Source organism: Marmota flaviventris, chromosome 5 (assembly GCF_047511675.1).
Source record: "Marmota flaviventris isolate mMarFla1 chromosome 5, mMarFla1.hap1, whole genome shotgun sequence".
Taxonomy (NCBI): Eukaryota; Metazoa; Chordata; class Mammalia; order Rodentia; family Sciuridae; genus Marmota; species Marmota flaviventris.
In genome coordinates, this window is record NC_092502.1 from 7009144 (window position 1) to 7025671 (window position 16528).

Consider the following 16528-nt stretch of genomic DNA (forward strand, 5'->3'; position numbering starts at 1 on the left):
TTCCTCTGACCCCAGCAGTGCTCATGTTTTGTGTGGTACTGAAAGATTTTAGCTGCCCAATAACCTACAATGGAAGTCACCACCTCAATCTTAAAGAAATGTGATTCATTCTTATTAGGGTTAGTACAAAATGCATAGTGATTTTGCCTAAGACCATCAAACCTTCTTATATGACTTTTGGAATGCTGTTAGTGTGCTAAGAACAGCCCACACACTGACTAGGGATTTTGCCCTCAGAATACTTGAGGTAGCCTCTCCCATGCTTTATTAGAAGCTAGCATCATGGTTTCCTCTTCTTTTTGTACCTGGACCTGGACCATGAGGCATCAAGATGTGAACCACATCACAAGTGCACACTAGAGTATCAAGGGAAGCAGAAACACTAAAATAGAAAGGCCACATCTACAGTCTGCAAAACAAAACTTGTTAGGCAACCAATGATGTACTTAACTCATTCTCTGTCTCCCTCTCTCTCCCTCCTTCCAAGCCACCATGAGGTAAATAGTCTCTCTTTCCCTACATCACTCCATATTATGTTTTGCTTCACCTCAGGCCTAAAGCAAGGTGGTCAGTCTGTGATACACTGAAAAAGTTATATGACCATGAGCCAAAATAAATCTTCCCTCCCATAGGTCAAATTTTCCAATATTTCTGTCAGTACAATGGAAATGTGACGCATAAATCAAACTGAAACTTGTAAAGGCTCTATCAGATTTCTGGTTCAGAGTTTCTCAACCTGTACAATTTTTTTTTTTTTTCTGTTCTTCAAAGGAACTGTAAAAATTAGACTCTTTCACACATTACTTTTTTCCATTACCTTTCATGTATAAGAAGTAAATATCACACATTTAGAGGGTTTCTCTTCCACTGTCAGTGAAATGGCTTTGAAAGCAACAGGGAAAAATGATTTATCACTTCTTTAATGTTCAGAGTTTTTGTAGTGTGAATCCTTTCATATTTGAAAATGAACAGGAAAACTGAATTATTTCCCAGAACTTTTGCATTGAAATAGCATTTCTTTTTCTTTTATATTTATTGAGTTGTAGATGAAAACATAGTATCTTTTTATCTTTTTATGTGGTGCTGAGGATTGAACCCAGTGCCTCACACATGCAAGGCAAGCGCTTTACCACTGAGCTATAGCCCCAGTCCCTGAAATAGCATTTCTAATTATCATTTTTTTAATGCTTATTAGGGGAACTGCACCAAAGGGAAGTGTTTACATTAATATAGCTTTGTTCTGATTGTTTATATTAATATAGCTTTGTTTCAGAAGTTATTTTATGTTTTTAAATGTCACTGCAACAAATGACTTACTACATTGTTTATGCACAAAGAACTTCTCACCAGTATGTTTGTTCTTGTATTTGAAGGTAGGAAGATCAATTGAAAGCTTTTGCACATTGTTGACATTCATAAGGCTTCTATCCGGTATGAATTTGTTTGTGATTTGAAGCTAATAATAAGACAGGTTAGGGATTGTGGCTCAGGGGTAGAGCATTTGCCTACCACGGGTGAGACACTAGATTAGATCCTCAGCACCACATAAAAGTAAATAAGTAAAATAAAGATATTCTGTCCAACTACAACTAAAAAGAAAAAAAAAATTACACAATACACAATCAAATTTTTTCTCTGTGATACGAGTGTGCTATGCAATTGAAGGAGAATGGAAGTCCTGAAAGCTTTTTCACATTGTTTTCATACAGTCTTTTTTTTGGTATGAGTTTTCAAATTGAATTGGAATTAGCAAAGGTTGTACCACATTATTTACTTTCAAGAGGCCTCTCTCCAGTATAAGTTCCTTCACGTATATGAAAATAAGCATAACTAGTCAAATCTTCACCAGACTGTTTACATTTTTAAAGTATTTGAAGGTAAGCCAAACTACTGAAGGCTTTACCAGACCATTTAATCTCACAGGGCCTTTCTCCACTGAGATTGTTCATGCATTTGTAGGAAAAGAGAAAAAGAAAAAAAAAATGATTTTTTTTTTTTTTCAATTTTTTGGATATTGATGAACCTTTGTTTTATTTATTTTTCTATATGTGGTGCTGAGAATCAAACCCAGTGCCTCACACATGCTAAGCAAAGGCTCTACCACTGAGCTGCAACCCCACCATGAAGGTTTAACACATTGTTTACATTCATAGAGCTGCTCTCCAGCATGAGCCTGTTCATGCACATGAAGACAAGTGGAAGGACTAAAGGTTTTACCTCAATGTTTACATACCCAGGTAACATTCTTTCCAGTATGAATATTTTCTTGGGAGTGAAGTTCACCAGTTGAAGCAAAGGCTTTCCACATTGTTTACATTCGTAAGGCTTCTTTCCTGTATGATTTTGTTCATGTGAGCAAAAGTAATCAAGGAAAAGCTTTCCCACAGTGTTCACACTAATAATTTTCTCCAGAATGATTTTGATTAAGCCTTTTAAGGCTAGACAATGTAGTGAAGACTTTTCAACATTGTTTACATTTATAGGGCTTCTCTCTACCATGAATTCCTTCATGTGTGTGAAATAGAATGGACTGAGTGATGGCTTTGACTCACTGCTTAGTCATAGGGCTTCCCTCCCATATGGGTTTGTTCATGTGAGTAAAGGCTAGAGGACTGTGTGAAGGTTTTGCCACACTGCTTACATTTATAGGGCTTCTTTCCAGTATGAATTCCTTTATGTATTTGAAAGAAAGAGAATACAATGAAGGTTTCCCCACATTCTTTGCATTCATAGGGCATCTCTCCAGTATGAATTTATGTGTGTACTCAAAGGTTAAACAAACTAGTGAAGGCTTTAAAACATTTTGTACATCCACAAGGTTTCTACTCAGTATTAGTTTGATTATGTGTTTGAAGGTAAGAGAAGGCAGTGAAGGCTTTTCCACATTTTTTGCATTCATAGGGCTTCTCCCCAGTATGAGTTCTTTCATGTAAGTGAAGACTAGAGGACTGATTGAAGGCTTTGCCACACTGCTTACATTCATAGGGCTTCTCCCTAGTATGAATTTGTTTTATATTTTCGAAGGTAAGCTAATACAGTGAAGGCTTTTCCACATTCTTTGCATTTACAGGGCTTCTCTCCATTATGAGTTTGTTCATGTGAGCAAAGAGTAGAGGAATGAGTGAAGGCTTTGCCACACTGCTTACATTCATAGGGCTTCTCTGCAATATGCGTTTGTTCATGAACCTGAAGTTCAGAGGAACAAGTGAAGACTTTACCACATTGTTTCATTCATAGGGCTTCTCTCCAGCATGAGTTCGTTCATGTGAGTGAAGGTAAGATGACCGAGTAAAGGCTTTACCACACTGTTGACATTCATAGGGCCTCTCTCCAGTATGAATTCGTTCATGTGAGCGAAGGCTAGAGGAATAATTGAAGGCTTTGCCACACTGCTTACATTCATAGGGCTTCTCTCCATTATGAATCCTTTCATGTGAGCGAAGGCTAGAGGAATAAATGAAGCCTTTGCCACACCGCTTACATTCATAAGCCTTCTCTCCATTATGAGCTCTTTCGTGTAAGCGAAAGCTAGAGGAATGTCTGAAGGCTCTGCCACATTGCTTACATTCATAGGGCTTCTCTCCAGTATGAATTCGTTCATGTGAGTGAAGGTAAGGTAACCGAGTGAAGGCTTTACCACATTGTTGACATTCATAGGGCTTCGTATGAGTTCGTTCATGTGAATGAAGGCTAGAGGAATGAATGAAGGCTTTGCCACACTGCTCACATTCATAGGGCTTCTCTCCATTATGAGCTCTTTCATGTGAGTAAAAGGTAGAGAAATGAGTGAAGGTTTTGCCACACTGCTTACATTCATAGGGCTTTTCTCCAGTATGAGTTCGTTCATGTGCATGAAGATAAGATAACCGAGTGAAGGCTTTACCACATTGTTGACATTCATAGGGCTTCTCTCCAGTATGAGTTCTTTCATGTGAGCGAAGGGCAGAGGATCGAATGAAGGCTTTCCCACACTGCTTACATTCATAGGGCTTCTCTCCTGTATGAATTCGTTCATGTATTTGAAGGGCAGTGGAAGAAATAAAGGCTTTCCCACATTGTTTACATTCATAAGGCTTCTCTCCAGTATGAGTTCTTCCATGTATTTGAAGGTTACCAGATGTAGCGAAGGCTTTCCCACACTGTTTACATTCATAGGGCTTCTCTCCAGTATGAGTTTTTTCATGTGAGTGAAGGTGAGAAATCCGAGCATAAGCCTTGCCACACTGCTTACATTCATACGGCTTTTCTCCTGTGTGAGTTCGTTCATGTATTTGAAGTTCAGAGTAACATGTGCAGAATTTACCACATTCTTTACATTCATAGCACTTTTCCCCAGTGTGAATTCTTTCATGCTTACGAAGTTTACTGGATGAAGGAAAGGCTTTACCACATTGTTTACATTCATAGGGCTTCTCTCCAGTATGAGTTCGTTTATGTATTCGAAGGTAAGAGAATTTAATGAAGGCTTTACCACATTCTTTACATTCATGGCGCTTCTTACTTGTATGAGTTCGTTTATGTTTTTGAAGAGAATATGAATGAATGAAGGCTTTCCCACACTGTTTACATCTGTAAGTCGTCTCTCCAGGAGGAGTTTGTTCATGCATTTGAAGGTTATTTGAAATAGTAATGGCGCCTCCACATTGCTTACATCCAGGTGGCTGCTCTCCAGTATGAGATGGTTGATATTTTTTAAAACACCTGGAACAACTGAACTCTCTTCCACATGTCAGACCTCCATTAGGTCCATTTACAGTGTGCTCTGACACCTGGCATTGAACACTTGTGAGAGAAATGGAGGATTTTCTCTTCTCTCTACATTCATATAGCTTTCCGCCACACTCCTCCTTCTCATATGGTTGGTTTGCAGAGTGAGATATGATGGGCCTATTAAGGAAAACGTGACATGTGAAGACCTGTCCACACATATTGCTTTCACATGAACTGACTAGCAGGAATGTTTTTTTAAGACTAAGATGTGGAATCTCCCTGAGGTTTTTCCACACTGAGTACCTTTTCAAAGTCTTCCAGAGCCTACCATATGACTTCTGTAAAAACATAATAATAATAATTACAAGTACAATTTATGTTTGGATCATTAATACTTTTACATTTATTAATAGGCTTTGGACTTATACTATTACCAATATCATGGAAAGTACTGGTGTTTTGTCATATCTATACTGTATGCTCTTTGAAAATCAATGTAACAATTACTTTGTAAACTGCTTCTCCACAGCTGCTACTAAAGCGGTGCCATCATAAATGAAGCTTGTTAACACTGTCAAAAATTCAATAGTTTTTGAAAACAGTAAACAACTATCTTACGTTAAAGTCCATATTTGGTGAAAAAAGAATAAGTATAATTCATCTCATGCTTGTTTCTGTTGCTTATTTGTGGAACTATAGGATGTGCTAGAATTCCCTCAAGGCACTCGGTTTCCTCATATGAGTACAAATTACCTTACGTCTCTCTTGGTATTTGTGTTCTGATATTCCATGTTCTGGTCCTCCCATGTGTCTCCTGAAATGTAGTCCCAGAAAAGTCATTATGCATCATCATGATTTCAGAATGCATTATGGGATTTACAATTTGGACAACTCTACTGCACCCATTAAAAAGATGGTAAAGGCAGGGAGGAGACAGGATTATGGTATTTATGTTGCAGAGTGCAATGACATTAGGCCCATATTATTCCCTAAAGTACTCCCTTTCTCACACTCCAAATTCATGAGGGGAAAAAAAAAAAAAAAAAAAAAAAAACTCCCTATACCTTACCTATAGAAGCCAGGTTTCTAAGGACTTCCCACATCACATCTATGTAGAGATTCTTCTGGGAAGGTTCCAGCAAAGCCCACTCTTCCTGGGTGAAGTTCACAGCCACATCCTCAAAGGCCACTGAGGTCTAAAATATCCCACAAAAGTATAGGGTATACCAGGAGAGATTGACAGCATGAGAGTTCTATTCTCTATATGTGAGAATAGATGATTCTACATGATTCTGTGATCTCCAAATATTCAGTGTCTGATTTGGTTGTTAAACTTGTACTCTGTCTGCACTCACTTCCCCAAATGGGCATTCCAATATAAGAATGAACTATCAGGAAAGCATCAGCACAGAAAAAAAAAAAAAAAACACCCTTCTCAATTTTAATCAAGAAAGTAAGGTATGCTCTCAGGTCACCCCTAAGATCTTCTCAAGGTGAATAACTAATACATGGAATGAAGAAGCCCTACGACCTCATGTGCAGAGGAGAGCTAATATTAGTCTTTTTGTCAACACCTATCCTGAGAAATATCTGTTGACAAAGTTGTAGTTTAGCTGGTAGAAGGTGGTAAAGATTTGGATAGGATCTCACCAAACTAAGCATTTACACTGAGTCACAGTGCTTGACAGTGTAGGTAAGCAGCACAGGATGTGCTGAATGATAATGTTTATTTCAGATATCATGTTATTTTTTCCCACTCATACAATAGAACTTCTAGGATCAATGAATCCCAACACCTCAAAAGAAAAAAAAAGAACAAGAATTGTACAAAACATCTGCGTATCATGCATCTGGAGAAGTGTTGATACCTAGAAAGAATGAAGCAGCAGCAGCTGACAAAAAGCAAACCCAATTTTGTGACATTAACACGCACATACCTGGAAATGAATAAAACACCCTAAAAAGCCATGGGGATCTACAAAACCTGAGGCTATACTGAAGAACAAAACCAGGTCTCCATGCTCTCACCATTTCTAGAAAACACACCAAGAGGGGGGCTACTAGGGAAGCCAGGAACAAAATCACACCATTCCAGACCTCAGGGCCGACTCTCACAGCACCAGACACTGAGGCAAAATCAAGAATTCCACCACAAAGATAGAGGTAGGAACAGGTAACACATTTGCCTTGTATTTCTGGCTTCCTGCTCTCTACAGTCTCTACTACAAGTGGACAAGGACATCTGACAGGGTTTCTTCATTGCTGAACCTACCAGAAAGCCTGCGACATGCGGGGAGATCCATACCTGAGAAGTCCCAGGGCTCTAACACACAGAGGCCTCACACAAACCTCCTCACAGGCCCACAGCCACTCAGCTGTCACAGGCTGAAGTGATCAACCCTATCTCATGTGTCAGAGCGGTGGCTCCTGGACCTCAAGCCATTTCGCAAAGTTGAGGTAACCCAAATGAGTTCACAACGTAGGTCCACACAAAATCCTGTACTGCAAAGTTCAGTGCACCAGCACTCATGATTTTCAAAGCCTGGAAGTACCCAAGAGGAAGATGTGTTCCCAAGGTCAGGGGTGAAAATATTAGTAAACAAAACTCAATAAAAATCAATTAATAATCAAAAATCAGCTTTGCCCTTATAAAATTCTGAAATGCAATTCTTAAAAATTCATTTATAATGACACTCCAAGAATAAATATAGAAGAATAAATAATATAATAATAATATATGCTACATACATACACAATAGAAACTATAAAACTTATTTTCTAAACTGTAACACTTCTTGGAAGAAGCTCAAGATCCAAATAAATGAGAAACTATTTCATGCTCATGGAACAAAGGTTTAACATTATTAAGGTGGTAATACTCCCAAAGAATCTACCAATTATATTTAAACCCATCAGAATCCCGGGTGATGATTCCTTTTTAGAAATGCAAAACATCATTCAACATTACAAGGGACCCAAAATACCACAGGACTTTGAAAAAGAGCATTTTGACTAGCAATGAAATTAGTACAAAACTTGCTTCAAGTCAACAGTCACCAAAGGTGGCACTAATGGTACCTTTAACACCACGTAGATGAGAAATGAAAACACCTCCAGGGAGCAGAAGGTCAGCCAAATAGCAGTGGAGCTGCTCCACACATAAACACAGAAAAAGAAGCAGAACAAATGTGACCCTGGAATAGCCTCAAATTTCACATAACTTCATGATGCACCTCAGTCCTTACTGCAAACCCTGGGACTCAGCACCATCCTGCAGGGAGCAGCCTGAGCGCCCTGTGCAACATCAACATGCTACAGTGATAAAGTCACACCACAGTTCCCCATATCCAAGGCCAGCCCAGGACGTCACCAAGAGAAAAAAGAATAAAGAAAATGAGGTACACATACACAATGGGATTTTGCTCAGTCATAAAGAATGAAAGTATGTCATCAGGATGAAAATGGGTAGAACTGGAAGACAACATGCTAAGTGAAATAAGTGAGAGCCAGACCTCAGATGCTGAATGTTTTCTTTCCCATATGTGGAAGCTAAAGGAAAATCAGGACAAAAAGTGGGGTAGGCAGGATCCCGTGAAAACAGAACAGAGATCAGTACAGAAGAGGATGGAGATTGAGAATTAGGGAGGAAGGAAAAGAAAAGAGAGAACACTGGAATGAAGTTGGACAAATTATGCTATGTGCATAGATGACATATCATAATGAATTTCACCATTATGTTTATCTATAAAGCATTAATTAAAAAAGAAAACTGTAGATAAACAGAAGGAAGTCTAGTAGAGTAGAAGTAAGGAAACAGAAAGAGAGTAGGAGAGAGAAAAGGGAGTTACTGGGGACTGAAGTAGAGCAACTTACACCCTATGCTTGCATACTATATAAAAAATAAAAACCCAACATTAGCCAGGCAAGGAGGTACACACCTGTAATACTAGCAACCCGTGAGCCGGAGGCAGGGGATGCAAGTTTGAGGCCAGCTTCAGCAATGTAGCAAGGCCCTAAACAAGTTAGTGAGACAGTCTAAAAATAAATAAATAAAAAGAGCTGGGGATGTGGCTCAGCGGTAAAGTGCCACTGAGTTCAATTCCTGACAACAAAAAGATACATAAATAAAACAAACTCTAATATTATGTATAACTAATATAGTAATACAAGTGGAAAGAAAAAAAAGGGGGTGCAATTTGAGAAAATCTGGGAAGCACTGCCCTGGGTTTTATACTCAGCACCACAAAAGAAATAAACAAACAAAAAACATAGCCTATTTTTTTTCTTAAAGCCCTAAAACATTTCCAATAAAAACAATGATCAAATAGAAAAGATTAAAAAAAAAAACAACAACTTTTTTTCACCTTGCTCACCTCTGAATAAATATATTTCACATTTAAGGAAACCCAGGTCTGCAATAAGTGAGCAGATCATTTTAAAGTGATAAACACAGAAAGGGCTGGAGCTAAGGGAGCAGATGTGTAAGGATCAAGGGGCTGGTAAGGTCCCTGCCAGCCGGACATCATCCCACTTGGTCCTGTTCAAAGAAACACTCCATGATCACCCTCCCAGGAGACCTGGACCATGACTCCAGTCTAGGAGACTTTCAGGTTTGCACAGCACTGCACTGGGGGTGGTCCTTATGCTCTGGGAGAGTTTTCTTCCTTCACAACTGTGAGAGAATGCAAGGGCAGGAATCACTGCTGACCTGGCCCCTCAGCACCAACATCCACAGGCTCACTGTCCACCTGTCTCCAAGGAATTGGATCAGGGCTTGGGGGAGACAATGTCCCAAGGAGGTAGCTCTCTAGATGAGGCCTGTTCCAGGACATTCCTCAGCCCCAGGGCCTCCAGCTGCTCCCCTCACAAGCTGAATGACACACCTTATAATGTCCTTTAGAAGGAGCTGACCCAGGGCCTAAAATTGCCTGCTTCCTGTAGGACACAGGGCAGCCTACAGGACTTGAGGCAGCCCCAAGTGGGGCAATACAGTGGCTGAAAACATGGGACCCTGTGAGGGGTCCAAAGGAAACCTCTCCACTATTTGATAAGGTATCAATTCCTGGGGAAGGAAAAAAAAAAAGAGAGAGAGAGAGGCACAAGTTCTCTTAACAGTGAAGTTCCAGGTGACTGTTCTCTCCTTTCATCATATGGGAAATTCACAAAAAGAAATGAAAATGCTGTGAACTTGGAGGGAGAGTCAGATCTGTAAATATGAGAAAAGGACAGGAATATTAAGAATGTACCAAAAGCCCTGGTAGGGCATAGGAGGGGGAAAGGAGGGTGACTCCTTAAGAAGAAGAAATACAGACCCCTCAGACTAGCATCTTCTACCCAGGAGCCCCACACCTAAGGCAGGATCCCCTGAGACCTGCTACCTTCACTTCACACTGAGAACCTAGGGCTGGGGTCCAGCTGGGCAGAGAGGGTCCTGCCAAAGTGGCTGCAGACCAGGCAGTACACTGGGAACCCACCTGCACCAGCCCACACCATGGCCATCAAGGGCTGAGCTGAAGCAGCATCTGACTCAGGTACTCTTGGCTGACTATAGAGATGACAGTGGGAGGCCAGAGGCCAGCCACAGCTGGTTCACCACTTGTAACAAGCCTACCTCCCACCTGACCAGACCTGCCCCACACACTCACCATTTTCCGCCTTCTGGGGAGACCTGACATCCTTTCTGTGGACCTCATAGCACCTGCAGGTCACAGAGAGACAAATGTGAGCCAAAGCCACTTGGGCCTCACACAGCAGAGAAGACACAGTCCTGGATATGGATTCTGAGCTCCACAGGGTGAGAGATACCGGCCTCTGAGGCTGTGGAAGGCCACCCCCTCCCACCAGCTGCCTGCTGACTGCCAGGGCTCCACAAGACCCCTCTCTCACCCCAGCCCAAATATGCACACTCTGGGGCCCTGACTGACAGGAGATGCATCACGCTCCTGAGTATGTAGGCCAGGAAGACAAGGTATTGGCAAAAGCCCTTTTCAGGCAGGACTTCCTCCCTGCAAGGGGACCTGCCCTAACAGGGGGACATTTCCACAGAGCTGAGCCTGGCTTTCCAAAGAAGGCCTTGTTGGCTAGGAAGCTGTTCTGGGCACAGAGTCCCAGGCATATGTGAGGAATTACAGCCTTAGTTCCAAGGCAGCCTGACCTGACCTCAGAGAAGGTGTGTGCCGCCTGGTCAGGCCTGACTGGGAAGGAGGAAGCCAGGCATAAATCACTTGGGAAGAGGCCAGGGCTTCATGGGAAAGGCCTGCTCACACTTTTACTCTGTCAACTAATTTTCAGACAGAAAAATATAAAGACAATCAGGAAGTACAAGTATTAAGTGAATGAAAAACTAATTACATGACAATAATAAAAAAAAAAAAAGAAAGAAAAAGAAAAAGAAAGAAAAAACTCAGTGAAAGCAAAAGAAACCACTTGAGCCAGCTCAGATGAGGAGCCTGCCTCACTCACAGTTCAGAATGAATACCCACACACAGTGGGGTAAACACATTCCCATGTTGGCAGCCACACTCTGCTGAAATTTGGCCCAAGGGGACTCATTCCCTGTGTCCAGGAGGGGACACCTAAGGATTTATCTCTTGAAATGCACCATGCCCCCTGTCCGGTAGGTTTTCTTTATAAGATAAATTCAAAAGAAGAGAGTGATACACTCACATTTATTAAAAAGGGGTTTCCTCCATCAAACTGCAATAGGGTGCAAGAAGGCTACCCTACCTCAGGGCAGATGTCTGCAGTCTTTACAAGAAAAAAAGAATTCAAGTGCAGAGAATAATAAAAGTAAAAGATATAAAATCAAAAATAAATTCAAAATGAGAAAATGACTGAAAACCATTTCAAAGAACATGGATATAAACTGAAATTTGCTCATGCTAATGGTATTCAGTGAAAAGCAATATATAGCCACATGGAAGTATAAAAGGATAGACAGGTAAGAGGGTAAACACATAAGGATGAACAGTGAGAGAGCTGCTCCACATACTACAGTGCAGTTTATCCATAATCAATAATCTGAGAATTTCCCTATGTGTACAAAATTATAAAGAGTACACACTTGGGGACCAAATTTAAAAATAGAATGAAATTGTCAAAAACATAAAAATGAAACTGGAAACAAGTGAGGTTCCTGAAGCAGGAACAGGGAAGAAAACTGGGAGACCCAAAGACTCAGACAGCACAGGAGTCTAACCAACTGAGGCAGAGAAACTACACATTGTACATTATAGAACTCCAGTGATAGAGCACTAATGGTAACATTAAAGTACTGAAAACTCAATAAGACAGAACTAAGAAAAATTCTGCTTCCTCACAGCTGGTTAAACTAGAAGGAAAGACAGAATTAGCACTGCACTCACCTCCAGGCAGAGGTTGGAGAGAGCAGGGAGAGAGGCAGCCTGCCCAGGGCCAACCCATCCCTATTTGGACACGAATATATGGGTGAATTGATTCATATCAAATTGAGCATTAAAAAAATTGTTTCAAAAACTCTGTTCTTTGTTACATCAAATTACTGTATCCAAATAAATGTTAATCCATAATATAAAAATCTTCCATTAAAGAAGGAAAGAAATTCTTGGGCGGGTGAGATGATACATGCCTGTTATCCCACTGGCTTGTGATCGGGAGGCAGAAGGATCATGAGATCAAAGCCAGGCTCACAACAGGGAGGCATAAGCAATGCAGTGAGACAATGGCTATTTAAAAAAAGAAAAAAAAAATTACACAAAAAGGGCCAGGGATGAGGCTCATTGGTTGAGTGCCCCTGAGTTCAATCCCCACTACCAAAGGAAAAAAAGAAAGAAAGAAAAATGAACTTGCTACATTCTTGGGACAAACTAGAATTGTACGGCAGCAAGACTTGATAAAGGAAGCAACAGAAACCAGCTCAGGGAAGCACCCTCTGATCCAGGAATCTCCGCTTGGGGACCACTTTCACAGAGGATGCAGCTCATGTGGCTTCTCCTAGGGAATGAGGAAAACATGAGCAGCTGGGACATTTGGTTCTGGAAGGTCACTGTGCTCTCCTCTCCCCAGAGTGGAATGTTCCCTCCTGCAGGACCTCAGTTGTCACTGGCACCCAAGCACCCACCAGGAGGCACATGAGGGTCCTGGCCTGTGAGGCCTCTTTCCTGAAACCACTTCTGACACCACATGTGAGTTTGATGAACACCAATCTGTTCTCCAAATCACAAGTCACTCAAAAGTTCAATTCTGACACCACCAGTCAGCACAAACCCTAGTTCAGGGTCAGCTCAACACTGCCCCACTGTAGATGCCAGCTGCAGGGCAGGAGGGCCAGTCCTGCTGAGAGCAAAGAACTACAAACTGGGGACTCCCATCACCCCTCCTCAACTTCACTGATTTGATTTTAGCAAAGCAAATCACTTAGGTTCAGTTTAAAGGACTCAACTTAGGATTGGCCAAAATAAAAAGATATGTAAGAAAAAGAAAGTGTCAAAGAGAATTCTGCAAAATATCTTTGATTCAATAACCCCAACTCTGCATTCTGCTAGAGCAATTCCTGCACAGAAACCCCTTCCCATTATGACTTAAAAGATGTACACTTTTTAACCCACGGCACATACACACTGATCCTGAAAATCCCTCCCCTCTTTTTTTCCCCTCATAAGTGATGAGGGAACCAATTTTGTTTTCAGGGATCAGAAAAATACTTGTTAAGCAAAACTGACTCAAATTTCTCTCCTTGAACCAGGACCCTGAACTCCAACCCACTGACAGCAAAAACCAATATATACCCTTCTTCCTGAGAACAGGATGACTTCTGGTGAAACATTCTGGTGAACATTCTGGTGAAACATACCCCTGAGAACAGGATGACTTCTAGTGAAACATTCTCTGACCTGGGATCTGACTCTCCCCTGTCCCTGCGCCCTCCCCTCCAAAATACAAGAGCTCATGATTCAGTGAATCTTTATAATGAACCAATTAGTCTGCCACATGTATTGGGGAAACATACTCACTTTCTGCGACCATAATGGAACAAAACCTTTCCTATTTCTTTTCCCAGGTAGCATTTCCAAAGCCAAGTTGTAGAATTCTATTTTAAACCCCTCTCCCACCCCTGCTCCCCCAAAAAGAACACATCTGAAAGGAGAAAAAGGTACATAAGAATTTTTAACTAGACAGGTGCAGTAGTGCAGGCCTATAATCCCAGTGACTTCAGAGGATGACACAGAACAAACACCAGTTCAAAACCAGCCTCAGCAAGTTAGCAAAGCCCTCACTAACTTAGTGAGGTTGAATTTTTGTAATAAAGAAACACACTTATGGACTGGGGATCTATCTCATTTGGTAGAGTGCCTGCCTTGAATGCTCAAACCCATGGATTCAATCCCCAGCGCACACACACTTACATACACGTACACATACACACACACACACACCCCAAAAAAAAGAAGAAGAAGGCTGGGGTTGTGGCTCAGTGATAGAGCATTCACCTAGCATGTGCAAGGCCCTGGCTTCGATCCTCAGCACCACATATAAATAAATGCAATAAAGGTATTGTGTCCAACTACAACTGAAAAACAAATATTAAAAAAAAAAAAAAGAAGAAGAAACCAAGTTCTCTACCACACTGTCTTCTGTGAATACATTCATATCTGCAGCCACACTGAAACAGGCTTTCCCTTTTTCTATTCCCAGGTAGCATTCCCAAAGCAAAGCCCTGGAATTATATTTTAAATTAGCAACACCCCCCACCCTGCAAAAAAGGCATCTGAGAGACTCGGTAAACTCACTCTGGGGAACAAAACCAGTACATAAGAATTTTTAATTAAGGAAATATAAGACCAAGTATTTCTTTTCTGTTTCTAGCCTTCTTTCCCTACTGAATTATATCTCTATCTTACTCTTTAGGAATATTTTCTGATCAGCTCTACTAATAAACTACATTAAACAATTAATAAAAAAACTGACACTAAAATACCTGAGCCAGTCTTTCCAAGACAACAAATCCAGGCAGCTGCAGCACCACTGGACACTGACCTGTCAGACTCCAGCTTCAGGTCAGGCCATCTGTCTCCAGGCACAACTTCCCACCCACCTCCTGCTGATGAAGAGCTTTGTAGGGTTTTGCTCCACCTTGCTAGGGTTAGTTTCCCCTGCTCTTTAGGATAACTGTTCTTCCTTCAAAGCTCTGAACGCATCCTGAGGGCAGGAACCATGTGTGTCATGTTCCCTCAACACCAGTATCTCACTTTCTGACCTGAGTATCTCCAGCTGCTCCCCTGAGAGGCTGCTTCCTATACCTCAGGCTGTCCTCTAGGAGGAGCTGATGCAGAGCTTGAAATTACCTACACCCTTCAAGGCACAGCACACCTGTGGGCACCCTGCTGCAGCCCCAGGAAAGGACAGATGGGCTGAGGACACAGGACCCTGTGTGGTACTGAAAAAATACCTCTGCCCAAAGACTCTGCACAGGTGTCTGTTCCTGGGCATGATGAAGAGATGCATCAGGACTTTATGAGGACTTTCTAGGTAATTCCTCTCTGCTTTCCACTCCTGAGAAAACTTTGCCCACATTAAAAAAATAATAATAAAATAAAATAAAACGTTTTTTAGAAGTGCAATTAATGAATAGATGAAACTATCAAAATTAAAACACCATCTGGTCAGGTGTGGTGGCCCATGCATGCAATTCCAGTGCCTTGGGAGGTGGAGGTAGGAGGATCCTAAGTTCAAAGCCAGCCTCAGCAACCGCAAGGCACTAAGTAACTCAATGAGATCCTGTATCTAAATAAAATACAAAATAGAGCTGGGGTCTGTAGGGGTCTGCTGCCAGCCCTAGGAGCAGCAAAGTCCCAATGGGAAATGGATTTCACACCTAGCTTCCTGCACACTTAGGAGTATGTGCTGTAGGGTGCACAGGTTAATTCTGTGGAGAAAACAGGGACAGACGGGGACCCCAAGGGCCAACTGTCACTGACAGAACACACCTGAGTCCGGATTCCATGTCACCCTCCCCTGCTCACTGCACACTCCGGGAGCGTCAGGCTGCATGAGCTGCCTAGATAATGACCCAGAGAGGTCGCCAACACGGAGCGGAAGAGGACAGGGACCTGCTGCCCTGCCCAGCCCAGCCCAGCCCAGAGACAGACACCCAGGACGACTAGCCAGAGAAGACTCGGTCACCCTCTGCAGCTGAACTCGGGGACCTGCCACCCAGCCCACCCCGCGGGATCAGGGGGATAAGGTCCAAGGTCACCCGCCAGCAGGGACTCGTAACACACTATGCAGCCGACTTGTGGACCCGCCACCAAGCATTCCCCACCCCGCGGGATAAGGGACAGGGTCCAGGCCACCCGCATTGGGGACTCCGCCCCACGCTCCGCAGCTCACAGGGACTCGCGTGGCCAAGGCAGGTGCTCACCGGGTCCGGCCAGTACTAGCCGCACATTCATCGTTTTGGGGGGCTCCAGTGACCCGCCGTCCTTCCTAGGGACGTCCGGTATCCGACCTCGGCGGGTCCCCAGGATATGCAGAGTCCCCGGGAATCCAGCGAAGTGGCAAAAGCGCAATGGAGGAAACAGCAAGTTTGCGAGAGCCCGCCCTTCCCCTCCGTCTGCGCACCTGATTGGAGAGTTCCTCCCCAGCGCCTAATTGTCCGCCTCACAGTCTTGAGTGACAGCTATTCTAACCAGTCGGTGGCTGAAACAGGCCAGAGTGACAGGCTCTTGGCCCAGCCCTTTTCAGGCAGGGCTTCCTTGGCGAGAGGGTACCTGAGCCTGGCGGGAAACGTTTGAACTCTTCCTGGTGAGGAAGGCAACAACCAAAGAGGACTAACGAATGT

General features: G+C 42.5%; 1 protein-coding gene across 1 annotated transcript; it reads right to left on the bottom strand.

Moving 5' to 3' along the window:
* Positions 1 to 904: 904 nt before the first annotated feature.
* Positions 905 to 16255, bottom strand: LOC139705739 (zinc finger protein 14-like). Its single transcript, XM_071611967.1, is given in 7 exon segments — positions 905 to 3011; positions 3013 to 3233; positions 3236 to 4887; positions 5464 to 5524; positions 5780 to 5906; positions 10356 to 10408; positions 16109 to 16255. Coding segments are annotated over 7 exon segments (2334 nt in total). The 5' UTR covers positions 16140 to 16255; the 3' UTR covers positions 905 to 2822.
* Between the last annotated feature and the right edge of the window lie 273 nt (positions 16256 to 16528).